The sequence below is a fragment of the Dysidea avara genome, chromosome 12 (assembly GCF_963678975.1).
Source record: "Dysidea avara chromosome 12, odDysAvar1.4, whole genome shotgun sequence".
Taxonomy (NCBI): Eukaryota; Metazoa; Porifera; class Demospongiae; order Dictyoceratida; family Dysideidae; genus Dysidea; species Dysidea avara.
The window spans coordinates 21,608,194-21,624,173 of record NC_089283.1 but is presented as its reverse complement, the minus strand read 5'-3'; the positions used below and the strand labels follow the sequence as shown (position 1 = coordinate 21,624,173).

General features: G+C 39.1%; 4 protein-coding genes across 4 annotated transcripts; 1 reads left to right on the top strand and 3 right to left on the bottom strand.

Moving 5' to 3' along the window:
• Positions 1–62: 62 nt before the first annotated feature.
• On the top strand, positions 63–2,706 carry LOC136241537 (uncharacterized). The gene is made up of 3 exons (XM_066032765.1): positions 63–215; positions 288–509; positions 2,223–2,706. The coding sequence occupies exons 1-3, from the start codon at positions 164–166 to the stop codon at positions 2,633–2,635; spliced, it is 687 nt and encodes a 228-aa protein (XP_065888837.1). The 5' UTR covers positions 63–163; the 3' UTR covers positions 2,636–2,706.
• A 547-nt stretch (positions 2,707–3,253) lies between these two features.
• LOC136241533 (serine/arginine-rich splicing factor 2-like) lies at positions 3,254–4,992 on the bottom strand. The gene is made up of 6 exons (XM_066032761.1): positions 4,855–4,992; positions 4,635–4,775; positions 4,478–4,584; positions 4,308–4,420; positions 4,086–4,258; positions 3,254–3,914 (listed from the first exon to the last, which is right to left on the bottom strand). Coding segments are annotated over exons 1-6 (1,080 nt in total). The 5' UTR covers positions 4,856–4,992; the 3' UTR covers positions 3,254–3,369.
• Positions 4,993–7,955: 2,963 nt separating this feature from the next.
• On the bottom strand, positions 7,956–9,536 carry LOC136241534 (RNA-binding motif protein, X chromosome-like). Its single transcript, XM_066032762.1, has 6 exons — positions 9,433–9,536; positions 9,250–9,375; positions 9,092–9,198; positions 8,900–9,036; positions 8,677–8,846; positions 7,956–8,501 (listed from the first exon to the last, which is right to left on the bottom strand). Coding segments are annotated over exons 1-6 (990 nt in total). The 5' UTR covers positions 9,434–9,536; the 3' UTR covers positions 7,956–8,052.
• LOC136241531 (sulfoquinovosidase-like) lies at positions 9,454–15,969 on the bottom strand. The gene is made up of 23 exons (XM_066032759.1): positions 15,864–15,969; positions 15,475–15,615; positions 15,056–15,306; positions 14,906–14,968; positions 14,761–14,860; positions 14,622–14,710; positions 14,469–14,568; positions 14,363–14,422; positions 14,249–14,310; positions 14,098–14,197; positions 14,018–14,053; positions 13,791–13,918; positions 13,584–13,744; positions 13,354–13,537; positions 13,048–13,232; positions 12,865–12,998; positions 12,739–12,813; positions 12,496–12,609; positions 12,387–12,445; positions 12,042–12,180; positions 10,534–10,630; positions 10,410–10,481; positions 9,454–9,766 (listed from the first exon to the last, which is right to left on the bottom strand). The coding sequence occupies exons 1-23, from the start codon at positions 15,945–15,947 to the stop codon at positions 9,561–9,563; spliced, it is 2,640 nt and encodes an 879-aa protein (XP_065888831.1). The 5' UTR covers positions 15,948–15,969; the 3' UTR covers positions 9,454–9,560.
• Positions 15,970–15,980: the final 11 nt, after the last annotated feature.

Sequence of the window (15,980 nt, the reverse complement as noted above, 5' to 3'; positions counted from 1 at the left end):
ATCTGCTTGCAGCTGTACTAAAGAGTTGGGCTAGTGTAGAAAAAGGTTGTGTAAGGTAATGATCTGTGAAAAGAGTCTTCCATAACTTGAAATACGATAAATAGCGGCTCGCGTTACTGATTCTAATGAATTCCCACTAAATTCTATATAAAGCGTACCACTTATGGCTAGTTTGGTAACGCACGTCATATTTGACCTAGACGGGTTATTATTAGGTGAGGGAGTCTTACGAATTAGCCATCACTTGTCGAGCTACACTGGAAACTAAAACGATCTTCTCATTGTAGACACGGAGAAAATTATCACAGTGGTAACGAAGAGATTATTGGAGAGGTACGGGAAGACGTTGTCATGGTCTATGGAGTCGCAATTAATGGGTGTTCCAGCCCTGGAGTGTGCCAAATTACTTGTGGAGTCTCTTAACCTCCCAATGACTCCAGAAGAGTATCTTGATGAACGAGCCAAGTTCAAACTCGAGGAATATTTCATGGAGGCTGATTTAATGCCAGGTGTGGTGTGTACATCGGAGTCATTTACACGTGGGAAATGAGGGGTCCAACAGTGCGAGGAAAATTTTGATTGATGGCTAGCGTGTCATCAAATACCTCCCCATTACATTTTACACTGTTCAGTAAAGATGTTAAATTATACCGAACTGTTATCTCCCATTTAAGTCTACTGTATTACGGACCCGACACTCACACAACTTTAAACTAGTACCTTACCAACCAAGAATTGATGTATATAAATATTCCTTCCTCCCAAGAACTGTACCAGAATGGAATAGATTAGATGATGAGATTATTGAGACTGACTGTGTTGAAGAATTTAAGCAAAATTTAGCCCCTTCTATGTATATAGTTAAGTAACTTATCGTAATTGTATATATTTTTATAGTTTATTATTGTAATTGTACATATGTATATAATTAAGTAACTTGTCGTAATTGTACATACTTATATAGTTAAGTAACTAATGGAAATTGTACACATGTAATTACACATCAGCATTATACCCCTGGAGGGTCCTGCTGATTAACAATAAATAAATAAGGTATTTTGAAAATCAGAAACCTATTTTCAAAATCTCCAGTTGTCAAAATTTCCTCATCACAGTAAATATCTGCAGTTGAGTGTTTGTCAATATTTTTGTCAGTTCTCAAAAATTTGTAATCTAGCTAACCCCAGAACTTATAATTATGTTGTATGAAACCTTTGTCAAGGACATCTTGAGATACCAAAATTTTCAGGTCAGTTTACTTTTGAGACCAATAGCAAGCAGATTACACAGGTGTTCTTATTTTCAAGGGTCCTGAATAACAGGTTCCATTGTATGACCATTTAGCCTATTCCCAAGAAGCAATAGAGCTTCATCTTGCTAACAACTGAAATTATGTGTATATAAAGACCATGCACTACTGGACAATAATCCATGCTATTACCATGAAATTCCCATGATCCTATGAAATACCCATGAAAGTTGCAGTTGCTTTCATGGATAATGAAATACCCATGAAATGCTGGAGTAAAATATTGTACCCATGAACAACCCATGAATGAGTGAGTTTTCATGGGTTTGTATACCATGAAAATCTGTGAAATCATGGCCGTGAAAAACCTGTTGAAAACCTATGAATAATATTCATTGACTTTCCACAGGTTTGATTTCATAGGCTTTTCATGGGTTGTGCATACATGCAAACTTACTTGTTCATGGGTTGATTATTTTGCTCCGTGCATTTCATGGGTATTTCATTACCCACGAAAAATACCAAGTGCAACTTTCATGGGTATTTCATGAGGATCATGGGAATTCCATGGTAACAGCATGGATTTATTGTCCAGTAGTGTTGTACAATAAATCACAGTACAGGATTTAACACTGTGTAACCAGAATCCTACAATTTACTAGACTGATTTTTTTACACAACCAAATTTAAACTTGACTGTGATGTTCCATACAAGCAATATTTAAATTTAGGATGTTCATTAGCACACAGAGATGTTGAATAGGTGCACCCCACAGATATTTTGCGACCATAAATTTTATCCATGACTGATCACAGCAAGAGTTTGAGAGAATCCCTTTGAGTTGCACAAAATTTTGTAGAGGGTGTTGAATAAACTCTTTGTAATAGTTTTGAGGTAGCCACCGTATTTTTTTGCTATGAAGTTTGTGATGGGTTGCAGTGTAGTAATAATACACTTATAATCCACTCTTAGGTGCTACAGTACTACTTCAACACTTACACAGAGCTGGAATACCTATGGCAGTAGCTACAAGTTCAAGGAGAAGAGAATATGACCTGAAGGTCACTAAACATCAAGAAATATTCAAGCTAATGTCACACGTGGTGTGTTCAGATGACCCACTGGTAAAGAATGGTAAACCAGCACCAGACATCTACCTAGCTGCTGCACAACGATTTACAAATCCTCCAAAATCTCCATCAAATGTTTTAGTATTGGAGGATGCTGCCAGTGGAGTACAGGCAGCTAAGACAGCTGGAATGTTGTGTGTGATGGTACCTGATGAACGACTGGATCCAGCCAAGACTAAACTAGCAGATAAGGTGATCAAATCACTGAATGAACTGGACTTGAATGACTATGGAATACCTCCTGTAACAAGTTGACATTGTTTGTATAACAGCAGTATGTAAATATTTTTTTGTAAATCATCAATTTGAATTGCTGCAATATGTGCAGAACAAAATTGTATACAATTATATTTGACAGTATTGCAAGTTAATAGTCCCATTTCATCTTTTGAGGTTTCAGTCCTATTCCTCAGTAGTTAAGATCTTCCCTCCAGCCTGGACGACTCAATAGTTTACCCTGTGTGTTACAATAAAAACAACATAAATTATGGTAGGTAAAATGAATGATCCATTCATAATAAGAAATACACACACAACACTTAAAAAAATGAAATTACCAGTTTAAGAACATATCGTCACCGCCGCCAAATCGTAGTTTACGCCCGCAAACTCTCAACTGTGAACACAATCGCTAGCGATACAATTTGTGTGTGCAAGAGTTGTTGCATGTTTGTGTATGTATTTGTATCTGTCACTACCATATAGCTCCAAATTTTCAGATTTAAAAAAGAATCCTCAAGTGTCACAAGACTTTGTAATGGAAATACTCTTAAAAGTACCATTTATTGTTGCTGCAAAACTTGGATTATAAAAATCTGAAGCTATGTAGTAGATACCATACGTTGATACACGCACATTTTAAAGTGATCATCATTACCTGAGTAAAATCCGAGTTACTAAAAAAGAAATATAGCAGCACTACTACACACGGGTAAATGTATGTATAAAAATTGTCTACGTTTGTTCCAACAGTTAAATACAATAGTCAGTTAGTAGTGACTATAAGAGCTTTGTTCTCCTGACGTAGAGTAACCTGTAGGATAGCTGACACTTCCATCTTGGGCTTGGCCACCAGATGAATAACCACCAGATGTATAACCACCAGATGTATAATCACCAGATGTATAACCACCAGATGAGTAACCACCGCCACCATAGCTAGAACTGCCCCCTGATGTACCATACCCATCTCTATTTGAGGGGGCGGTACTGTAACCAGAGGTTGAATAACCATTACCAGAACCAGAACCAGAACTGCTGTAGTAGCTTGAGCTGTCATATGATGATGAGGTATCTCTTCTGTCATAATAGCTGTCTCGGGATGGATAACCGTAACGATCGCCTCCGCCGCTGCTGCTGCCGCCGCTGCCGCCTGCGCTTCCTCGGTCATACTGACTGTCTGTAGGGTATCGATACCGATCTGATGCCTCTGGTTGACCATAGCGGCTCCTATCGGATGGTGGGGCATAACGGTCTGGGGGTGGCGCATACCTATCCGATGCGTAACGATCGGATGGTGGTGGTGGGTAACGATCTAGAAAGAGAACGCAGAATTTAAAATAATTTTTCCTTTTGTCATTATTAAAAACACTACACGCAAAATGCGCATTATACCAACCAACAAAATTTAACATATTGATATAGGCCAGTGACTGATATAGCCGAACTCGGAGTCAAAACACAACTGCTCAGCACACACATTTACCTCTGTAATAAGGATCCCGATCGTAATATGGGTCCCTTGCTGGTGGTGGTGGCGATCTTCTACTATAGTAACTGTCATATTCCCCGCGACTGTCACCTCCACCACCACGAGTGTAATAGCCCCTTGGGGGTCCTGACTCCCGGCCACCATAATAGTCATCCCGACCACCTCGTCTGTATATCACATGTATTCAACATGTACGGCAGTAAAATTTTTTCTAACCTGTCAGGCGGGGGACCTCCATCACCGCCTCCTCTGCGGCCTCTGCCAGGAGGTCCACCATCTCCTTTAGGGAACAAGCTATGTTCTACTTTCAGCCTACTACCCTTAAAATCCTATTGAAATGTCCATTTAAACATGTGCTTTAATATAAAACACGTTTGTTTCCTCACAGTGCCCTCCATCGCTTTTAGTGCACTCTCTGCATCTTCGGGGTTATAGAACTTTACAAATGTGAACCCTCTCTCCTTTCCAGTCGTCCTATCACGGGGGCTGAAAACTGTATAAAACGTTACACGTAAAAAACGTTTGGTTTTATTCGCTACGGACCTTCTTTGAGTTTTCCAAATCTTTCGAACAGCTGTCGCAATTCGTCCTCGCTCGTTTTTTCTGGATAGTTCTTCACAAGAAGTATTCCGGGTTGTGGAGAACCAGGTGGCGGTCGCCTATCTCCTCCTGATCTACGATACACTATTTCCGAAAGCAATCGCATGTAATATCGACGAGCTGCACTTACTTTACACATTATGATTATTAATGATCTACTTACTTGTTCACAGAATCTCGCACAACTCTCCGAAAACAGCCAAAAACACGTGGTAATTTTTCCTCCCAATAAATAAAATTTACGGTAAACGTATTACGCATGCACTACACCTGCAAATTACTACTGTACTGTACTCAGTAATAAAACTGTAAGTGGAACTGTAGAAGGCACAAAATTTATTGTGTTAGTCATAACACCATCTACTAGCCAGTTTGTCATCTACTACATCTTGCCATGTATGTTGTATTGGTAGCTAGCTGTGTACCACTTCATGCCAGGATGACCAGATCTAACATCACCAGTGGGTAGCTACGCTATTATATTGATTTTGACTCTCAGGATTACTCAAACTACTCAAGGCTGATTAAGAGTCATTTTTTCTGGATGATGTGGCAAGCCATCATGACTGGCCATGCAAAAAATTGATTGAACACCATTTTCTCCCAGTTTTGGCAGCCCTCCTTAGCAACAGTCATCAGATTCATCCAAAGCAGTGTAACATCATACGCCTACTCCCTCGGTAGCTAATAAAAAAACTATTTTTTACCTAACTGAGACTGGGGGATATAGTGTTTAAATCAAATATTTTTGTGCTATATATATATTGCCATGCCCATTGTCCAAACAGTTCAAGAGAGGGGCTTGTGCGACAAAGCGCCAGTAAAGAGGAAAACTGTAGGGATTTCTGACTAACTTGGCAGGGGAATTTTTGAAAGGTAAGTGTCAAGATTGAATCTGGAAGCAAATGGTTTGAGACCTGGAAGTAAGAAAACAGCAAGCTTAAGGGAGCTACATATACATATTTATGTACATTCAAGCCTGGTTTTATTGACTTTAATCAAACAGCAGACCATAAAATGGAAATATTTGAAAATGGCTATCTCAAGCTGGATTGGGTCTCGAGGTACTTTTAGTCAAATCCCTGTAGCAATTGTAAGAGTAACACAAAAGTGTACAATACATAGGCGTAGCAAAATATAGTATTCAATGGGGGGGGCTCTGTTCCAGGCGGTTGTAAAGGACAGTATAAACATGCAAACACAACCCCTCTACAGGAAAATTTTGAATATTAAATCTTCTGATAGCAACAATGACTGTTCTATTAGAGTACTTCAATCTTTTTGCACACTTTATTATAGAAAATCATTAGGGGGTTCCAGCCCCCCCAGGTTGCTATGCCTCAACACCAACACTGATCTTGTCAAGCGGCTACACTGTAGTCTGAGGTGAGCCACACCATAAAAAGAATGCGACTTTAAGGGCCAGCATTAGACATGCACAACGATTTACAAACCCTCCACAATGTTCTAACATTGGAGGATGCTGTTAGTGGAGTACAGGCAGCTAAGACAGCTGGTATGTTGTGTGTGATGGTACCTGATGAACACCTGGATACAGCCAAGAAGATGAGGTGATCAAAATTTCAACGAATTGGGATCAGCAACTACAATATTTTTGTTGTAATTGACACGTTAAAACTATGACGTTCGCTACTTTTCCAACTCCAGCTGCATATGCTATCATGTGCTTGAACCGAATGCCCATCTGCCAGGAAACTCAAATATTAACAGTGACTTTAAAAAGCAAGCGATTGCAATAACTCTTTCTATTAAGTGTTGTACACAAAGGGTAATAACCAGCTTTGTCAATATCAACTAATACCAGTATTTAACATCTTAACATTTTAATTACAAATTACTTTAAGCAAGAAATCATCAATTTGAATCGAATTCATAACAATATAAAGATTTCAAGTCATCATAATTCTTTTAAGGTTTCAGTATTTTCCCCTGCATGGTTGGTTGACCACCAATCACTCCCAGCAATTAAAGACTAATCTTCCCTTCAGCCTGGATGACTAGTAGTTTATCCTGTGTGGTTACCATAATAAAATGGAAAAAGAAATTAATTTTATCATAGGTAAGATGTAAAACCAACAATACATATCATACAACCATAGATATTATATACTACGTACCCGGGATTGCGTACTGACTTCGTTAACACTTATCAACACTGCCAATCCGTGTTGTACTTCAATATACGGTCTTCTGTTAGTAATCGTAAACGTTTCCCGTAAAACCAGCCACCTCCTGGCGATTTTACTAATACGAAAGATTTAACCTCTTCAACATTTTGTAAACAGTGAAAGGATACACTCGAACACTTCTCAATACACTGAATTACCAGGAAAACGCTTGAAATACAGCATAAGCATCGTGTAAGTGATTTTACAAGCCTCAATCTCGCTACCATATTTCATCGAATAACGACTCAAAAAACCAAGCTACAATCGTCATGTCTACCTTAAACGATTCGCCTGCGTCCACTCAACCAAAAGCATCATAGTAAGTGAGGTATTTAGCCATTTAACAAGAGCTGAGATCCCCAAACACCTTTCAACAGCACGAAGCAGATACCACTATTTTACCACTCAGCTCGTGCCGATTTTCTGGCTTTGACACTTAGCCGATCAGAATCTGTCTTCTAGCCATTGGAACTGTAGAGGGTATCAGATATGATGCTGTTGAGCTCCAGTACTATGCCGCACTTGCGCGGTACACTACAAAGGAAAAGTGTTAACGAGTACAACGATGATCATTCCTTTGAAAACCGGCGGTACACAATCCCGGGTACGTAGTATATACTATCTATGATACAACAAAGAGGTTACACACTACACATTTATAATAAAAATAATTACCAGTTCAAGAACGAATCGGTCACTGCCACCAATCGTAGTTTATATCTGCGAACTCAACTGTGGACATGATCGTTGGCGATACAATTTGTGTGCGTATACAATAGTTGTTGTAAGTTTGTGTATGCATTGTGTCACTACCATATAGCTCCAAATATTTGACTAAAGCACCATGGGACTTTTGGTAATGAAGTTAGGTCAAGTCAGGAGCTTATAAGCACCAAAGGCGCTTTTGGCGCTTATAAGCTCCTGGTCAAGTACATACACTTTTAAACTACATAAACTCGATGTGCTTCTTAACTGCCACCACGAACTTTCACAATTTGAAGCTATATAGTGATACCATACGTTCTTACTCCATCAACACGAAACATTATGACCTCACTATTTACCACTTGAGTAATCTGAGTTACTAAAAAGAAATAGCACCACTACACACGGGTAAAATATATGTAAAAAAATGTCAACGCTTGTTCTAACAGTTTAAGTATAATAGTCAGTTAGTAATGGCCATAAGAGCCTTGGTCTCCTGACGACGAATAACCTGTAGGATAGCTGACGCTTCCATCGTAGCCTTGGCCACCAGACGAGTAACCACCGCCACCATAGCTAGAACTTCCGCCTCCTGATGTGCCGTACCCATCTCTTTCAGGGGGGGCACTACTGTAACCAGATGATGAGTAACCATTACCAGAACTGTAGTTGTAGTAGCTTGAGCTGTCATACGTGGTGTCTCTTCTGTCATAATAACTGTCTCGGGAGGGATAACCGTAACGATCACCTCCACTAGCGGATCCTCGGTCATAACTGTCAGGAGGGTATCGATAACGATCTGATGATTCTGGTGGACCATAGCGGCTTCTATCGGAAGGTGGGCCATAACGGTCAGGAGGTGGCGGCCCGTACCTATCTGATGCGTAACGATCAGATGAAGGTGGCGGGTAACGATCTAGAAAGAAAACGCAGAATTTAAAATTTCTTTCTGCTACTAAAAAAAACACTAAAACGCAAAACAACAAATTTTTACGTATCGTTATAAGCCAGTGATACCACACAACTAACTGATCAAGCCAAGCTTAGATTCAAACGTCACTTTTAAACAATAACCACCACCACATATTTACCTCTGTAATAAGGATCTCGATCATAATATGGGTCCCTAGGTGGTGCCGGAGGGGGTGGTGGCGATCTTCTATAGTAGCTGTCATAGTCTCCCCTAGCATCACCACCTCCTCCACGAGTGTAATAGCCCCTTGGTGGTCCTGGCTCCCTACCACCATAATAGTCATCTCGTCTGTGATTAAAGTGTGTTTAATATGTGTGACATGCAGTCATTCATTTTTTTACCTGTCACCTCCAATAGGAAGGAGACCTCTGTCACCACCCCCACCTCTACGGCCTCCCCTGCCACCACCAGGAGGTCCTCCTCCATCTCGTTTAGGGAACAGGCTGGGCTCTACTTTCAGTCTGCTACCCTTGAAATCCTGTTGAGATACCCATTTAATCAGCACAGGTTAAATAAACAGAGTTGACCCTTACAGTGCCATTCATTGCTTTAAGCGCACTCTCGGCATCTTCCGGGTTATAAAACTTCACAAACGTGAAAGTTTTGGGTTTTCCAGTTTCCTTATCACGGGGGCTGAAAACTGTATAAAATGTTGCACGTAAAAAATCGCTAGATTACAATCGTTACGGACCTTCTTGGAGTTTTCCAAATCTTTCAAACAGCTGTCGCAATTCGTCTTCGCCCGTTCTCTCTGGATAGTTTTTCACAAGAAGTTTTCCGGGTTGTGGGGTGGGTGGCGGTTTTCTACTTCGATACACTATTTCCGAGACAAAAGTTAATGCACAGGTATTGAAATCGAACGAGCTGCACTTACTTGCTTACAGTACCTCGTACAACACTTCCGTTAGCCTTCTCCGAAAAACACGTGGCAATTTTTTATTCCAATAAATAAAACATTACGGTAAACGTATTACGCATGCGCAACACGTGCAATTTATAATTTCAAATTTTCTTAGTGAGTCCAGAGGTTACAATTGTTGCTCTTTTGTAAGTAGAAGACAATTTGAGCCACAGAGTTTGTTGTGTTGCATCATAGCACCATCCATTAGCCAGTTTGTCATCTACCACATCTTTCCATGTTGGTTGTATTGGTAGGCGTGTACCACTCCCTGGGCCACCATTGCCATATACTGCTGTCACACTTGTACCTACAGTGAGCAACATGTTTCATCACCATCTAAACATAGCTGTATGCTTGTGTTATGCCAATTATCAGATAATTTTTGAGGCCAGAAAAACTTGATTCATTGTTTTTCACTTTTTACACCATGTGCACATGTATTGAAGGCTGGGTATCATGCAACAACCATTTAGAAAAGGTAAGTATTAGCCTTTACAAGACTTTAGTTAACCCTTATAATAACAGACAGCTTCAATAATGAATAAGTAGACACGTTTTTAGTGATTGTAATGGCTAAACAGTAACTAGATTTAGCCAGTAAACAGTTGATCCAGAACTGATGGACATTGTTGGATTAGATATACTATTCTAGCAAAGATACAGTCAAGCTGTGAGCTTTGAATTATGCACTGTTCTGATTTTGTCCATTTTGCAAAAGCTTTCTACTTCAAAAATAACATACTATATATGGCATGTTTTTATTATAATCAAACAACTGATGGATGACTGGAGCCATTGCAGTCTAAGTACCCAAAAATATCACCACTTCGGAATCACATACTAACCACTGAAATAAAGGTTAAAGCCAGGGGACACAGTCTGACTCCCATGCAAAAAGTGTTACACCAACATGTGAAACATTCTATTATTACATGTCTGTTATCACTTACTATTCCATGGACCAGCTATTTGTACAATGTGAGAAAATTTTCCATTAGTTCCATTGAGAATCAGAGATAATTCTATATTAATAACAATTATAAATCTGTATAGTACCTAGAAATACAAGTATACCTTTACTATTAGCAGAACTGCTGTACTGTTCACCATCCCATGATTGTCCACTGGCTGACCACTTGTCATCAACCCATATCCATAGATTACGCAAATGCTAATGATGGAAATTCACAAGCATGCATGTTGATAATTACTGTTGATTTAATATGCAAAGTAAAGGCCTACTACTATAGACCAACCTATTGCAAAGACATTGCAATGCAGAATAAACCACCATCATTTTAAGTGCATTATTGTCTGCCAGTGATTGCCAGTTTGAGTGTCCAAACCATAGATTAAAATACTAGGCATGCTCGTGTCCTTTAAGTCATCTATAAGCTATCATCATAGGAACAGAGATGCTTGTATGAGGGGGACCGACATAGGTACCATTGATACAAATGAGGCAGCAACTGTCTTGTTAAAACTTAGGAAACTGCAATTATTTTGCACTAAAAAATATCAACATACTCTAATAGAGGAGTCAGGTTTGCCTTGCCTTCAATGTTATTCCCTTTGAGCGTTACAAGAAGACGTACAGAGAATGTTGCACACAAAAACACCAAGCAAGTAGTGATGTGCGATATGTGATATATATTGAAATATTGTGATAATTTTTTTTATATCGTGATATAATATAGAATCTTTTTGTCGTGATATAAGCCGAAGTATAGATTTTAGTTATAATTAGAGAAAAATGTACTCAAGATGTCATGATTGTACACTGTACTTTTTTAAATAAAAGAGCTTGCAATGTTGTATGCTAGTCATGTACCATGTTGTATCGTACTTCTAGTACATCACTGCTACATCACTGCTACAAGTGTCATCAGTGTAAATACACTAGCTGAGTGATGAGTTGTATATCGTGATATATATCGTATCGTGATATGTTGTGTGCAATAATCGCGATAGGAAAATATCCTATATCGCACACCACTACAAGCAAGGTACCTTGAATAGGTATGAATAGGTACCAACCTAGTTTTTACACATTATACCAAGCTGGAAATCAGTAATGCTCAATACAGTTTTATTCCTCACTTATCATGTTTGTTAACTGTCTTGATTGGCTTGCAAACAAATGTTTAAAAGTTAAGGTATATAATGCCTGTGGAAAATTAATTAGTTTTTTGGCTGGTTTGTGAGTATCATATAATATACTCTAATAAAACAGTAGCTACCCCCTAATGTTGCCATTGTACTGATCTGGTGTATAATCTGTATTTATTTATCTGGCTGCTCTATTAGAGTTACTGACTGTTCTATTAGAGTATGTCAATCTTTCTGTGATATGCATTTTTAGCAAAATGTTTTTTTTTTAGAATGTCACAATTAGACTGCAAACATGTTAGTAAAATATGCTTGATGCTTCAGGTACCTACTACATAACTATGCCAGCATATAATTCAACTAAAAGTACAAGAGTGGGGGGGGGGGGGGGGGGGGAGTATATGGTGGTTTGGACTGTTGAAGTTTGCATGTCAAAACTTGTGGTGTTTGACATTGATAAGCACATTACAAACCTTCAAGTCTTGCCAAGTGATGACGCTGCTGTTGGTGGCGTTATTGAGTGTCATTATACGAGGATCAGCAGCCGGGATGATGGTACCAGCTTGAATGAACAATGGAGTGACATCCAATGGAGCTGAAACTTTAACAGTTCTGTGTATGTTTGAGATAAATAACAAAGTAACAGTTATATATGATGCAAATATTGGAGAAGTAAATGTTTGCAAAGAAAAACATTGGCATGGCAAATTCACACACTGGCCTGTTTATTAATTCATTTTGAGTGGTGAAGCAAACAACGCAATTTGGTGGACAAATTTTATTCCTCCAGGCTATAATTTTGCTACATGGTAACTCACTGAGATCCCAGTAGAAATCTATTGAATCCAATTCTAAATCTTCCATCAGATTCCTCATACTATGGAATGTGATAAATACCAATACTAGCAGTTACCATTAGCTTTTGACCTGAAGCATTGATCCAACATCAATCCATGTCTTTCCTTCTGGTAAATACACACTCCACTCTTTAGCATTTTTAGTTACCACCGGTGCAACAAGGAATGATTCACCAAACATATACTACAAAAAGCACAAAAAAAAACTACTTCTTGTGTGTGTGCACACGCACGCACGCACGCACGCACGCACACTCACATACTTGTGCATGCACATTGCACTTAACACACTACACACATGTACAAAACATACTTGTTGTTGCTGTTTAACAGCTGTAGGATCATTTGGAAAGTGTAAAAGGTGGTGTCTTACTAAGGGTAGGCCTGTCTGAAGGTAACACACACTTTAAGTTTATAGCCACAAAAGTCGTACCACTACCTTGTGAGCAATATGGGCTTGTGTGTAGATATATGGAAATAGCTGCATTCTCAACTTAGTGTATTTTCGCCAAATGCGTGTTCCTTCTGGCCAATCAAAAATGTGCGTCTTAGGGTCAAACCCTGTCCCACCACCTGGCATTGCACATGACATAAAAGTCAATTAATCTTTTAATCTGTATACCTTGCTCATGCATGAGGCCACTAAAACAGCCAGCTTCAGTCCATCTTGACCACAGCTCCAAATCAGGAGGAGTGCTGTCCACGTACCACTCAAATCCACCAATGTCTGATCCAGAAAATGGCATTCCTGATAAGCCAAGGTTTATACCAGCAGTTGTTTGAGCAGGCAAGCCACTAGCAAAATTCCTGTAAGCAAATACACTCTAAATAAACAGTACATAAAATACAAGCTGACAAGCTGATTTATCTACACAGTTGTAGGTGCAGAAATTTATTACAGTAAATGCCTTGATAGCTATTATCTTACCAATCTGATGATGGGTCTCCAGTCCAGTGTGCCCAAGTGTAGTTCTGTGACCCCAGATAACCCGAACGGACGTAATAGATGTAGTCAGGGGCATACGCATCACTTGTATCAGGATCAAGTGTGGTAAAGAAATCAAATGCTGCCTTCTGGTATAGTAGGGGATAGTGATTATGTAGTAATAGGCCTACAAAGAACAAAAAATATAATGTGAGATTAACTGTTGTTAATACCTATGTCTCCATTGGAAGCATTACTATAAGGCGGCGTATATTCTCCATAATCATACATCCAGCCATGATAGCCAATTGTGTTAACAGCCCTGGCCATTTGATCTTGGTACCATTTCACCATATCTGGATTGGTGAAGTCGAGCATTGACACATCATTCTTACTATAGTATTATAAGTGTCCTATGGTATTGACTGTCTATTGCTTGCCTTCCTGTGAAATAAGTGAAGTTGTATGGTAGCCCATCTTTCTTTGTGAGGAAGAAGTTGTTAGCAACACAGTAATCATAAAATTCATTGTAGCTCTGAGCAACGGTAGGATTGAAGTAAGCTGTAGACTATATCATTAAAATTCTCTAATAAAACACACACCTTGTAATCCTAATATACTAAACACTCAAACAGCATTATCTACTCTAATACAACAGTCAGCATACCTTGATCCCTATATTTAACAACTCCATGTTAGCAGCCTATCAAAGAAATATAAAATGCTGGCAATGGTAACACATCAAACCTTTAGCTTCTCTTCTTGTCCTCTCTCTCCGCCACCCGGGAAGAAATGAACAGTATGCACATTATGAGAAAAAGGAATATCATCGTCAAATAGTAATTGCCTACATTTCACCCATCATTTTACCATACAATACACAACACTATTGTCATACTTTGCCCTAGCCACCTGGTCAACTCCAGCCTTTTCAGTATCCAGCTGGTTCCATGGAGCAAACTGTATAGAGGAATAGGTAAAATTGCTAATTCTCTACAAACAAATGATGTACTTCCCACATCGGTGGTACCAATGATTTCCCATTCTTATCAGCTTGCATAACAAAAGTTTCCTAATAAAATAATAAAAATGTCCTTGTTTACACAGTACAACCATACACGAGGGGTGAGGCCAAGAAAGAATGTGATGTTAAGATGGTTTGTTTCTTGTTCTAACTTCATCACACCTTCAGTTGATTTCCCCAAATCAAACACAGTTCTATATTCACAAATTTGCTCTACAACAAAATCCACTAAAGAATCACACATTACCTGTAATAAGTGTCCATCTGAAGTCCATACCCCCTGGAGGATATGCCCAGAGGCATTGGCACATAAGTTGACAGTTCCCCTTTAGGGACCTAATGATAACAATTATAGGTTATCCTAAAGTTGCACGTATAAGACTTACCCTTAGTTTTAGCTTATCAGGGGCAAACATTCCTAGCCCAAATGAGCCATCTTCACACCATGACCCAACTCGATGACCTCTCTGGTTATAATTATCAAACCTAAACTGAAAATAGTAACAATTAATAAATGCAGAATTACTATACCTTTCTCCAAAACCATAAAATCCCTCTTCTTTTTGCATGTAGAACCCAATGTGCACACGATTGCTGTAAAACAATAACTATAATATTCTTCTAGCATAAACAGAGTGTCCGTCACAATTTATTATGGTAGATATTCACTCAGTTTTGTACCTTTTAGATGCATCATCTCCTTCGACTGTAGCTCTCATTGAAAACTGTCTATCCCCAACAAAGTTCCAAATATCAACTAATATCACTCTACCCTTAGGATCACTTGTAGCCACTTTCAACGTCACCGTGTCGACTTCAGACTGGCTCAAGTTTAACACATTAGTAGCGTGGTACCACTCCGTAATAATCCCAACTCGGAACAAATAACCCTCATAGATATTTAAGTATTCTCCTTCCCATTTGCCAAATCCCTAAATCAAATGATCATATTTTGCATTGTCAAAAATAATTGGCTTCACTGTTGTGACCAGATACGCTAAAAGGGGTCTAGCTTGCACAGACGTGCATCATTCATAATTACAGATTGCATGTTACTTTGACACCAAGTTATAATCTTGTCTACACCTTTATATACGTACCAGTCTGTGGTCTTTGCTAGTAGCCTCTGATAACACTGGCTCATTGTTATCACTGGTGTGGTATATTTGCATCCTCCATGGTGACTTGTCTATAACTAGCTGTACATCTCCATGGGTCACGTTCACATGATCCGCATCTTCCTGTTAAAGAAATAAGCCACGCCTCTAATCACGAGTTAGACTGAAGAGTATTTTTACAGCAATTGCAACCCATCAAAGGCGAGATCAAAGGTGACAACACATACACGTATATCTACACCTTTTATATTTAACCCTGAAACCTTCTCATGCCTTAGCTTCATATAGCTAGTTCCATACAGCTGTAAAAACGCCGCGTCGACTGACACCCCTTAAACCAGCTGTTACAATGAAACTCCGTTATAATATACCTGTACATGAAGTTTCCCAAGCACTGCTGCGACGAAGCATAACTTCAGTAGCAGCAACAAGCCATAATCCTTCAACTTCGCCATCACCTTTTGAGTTGTCACGAGATCCAACAAGGG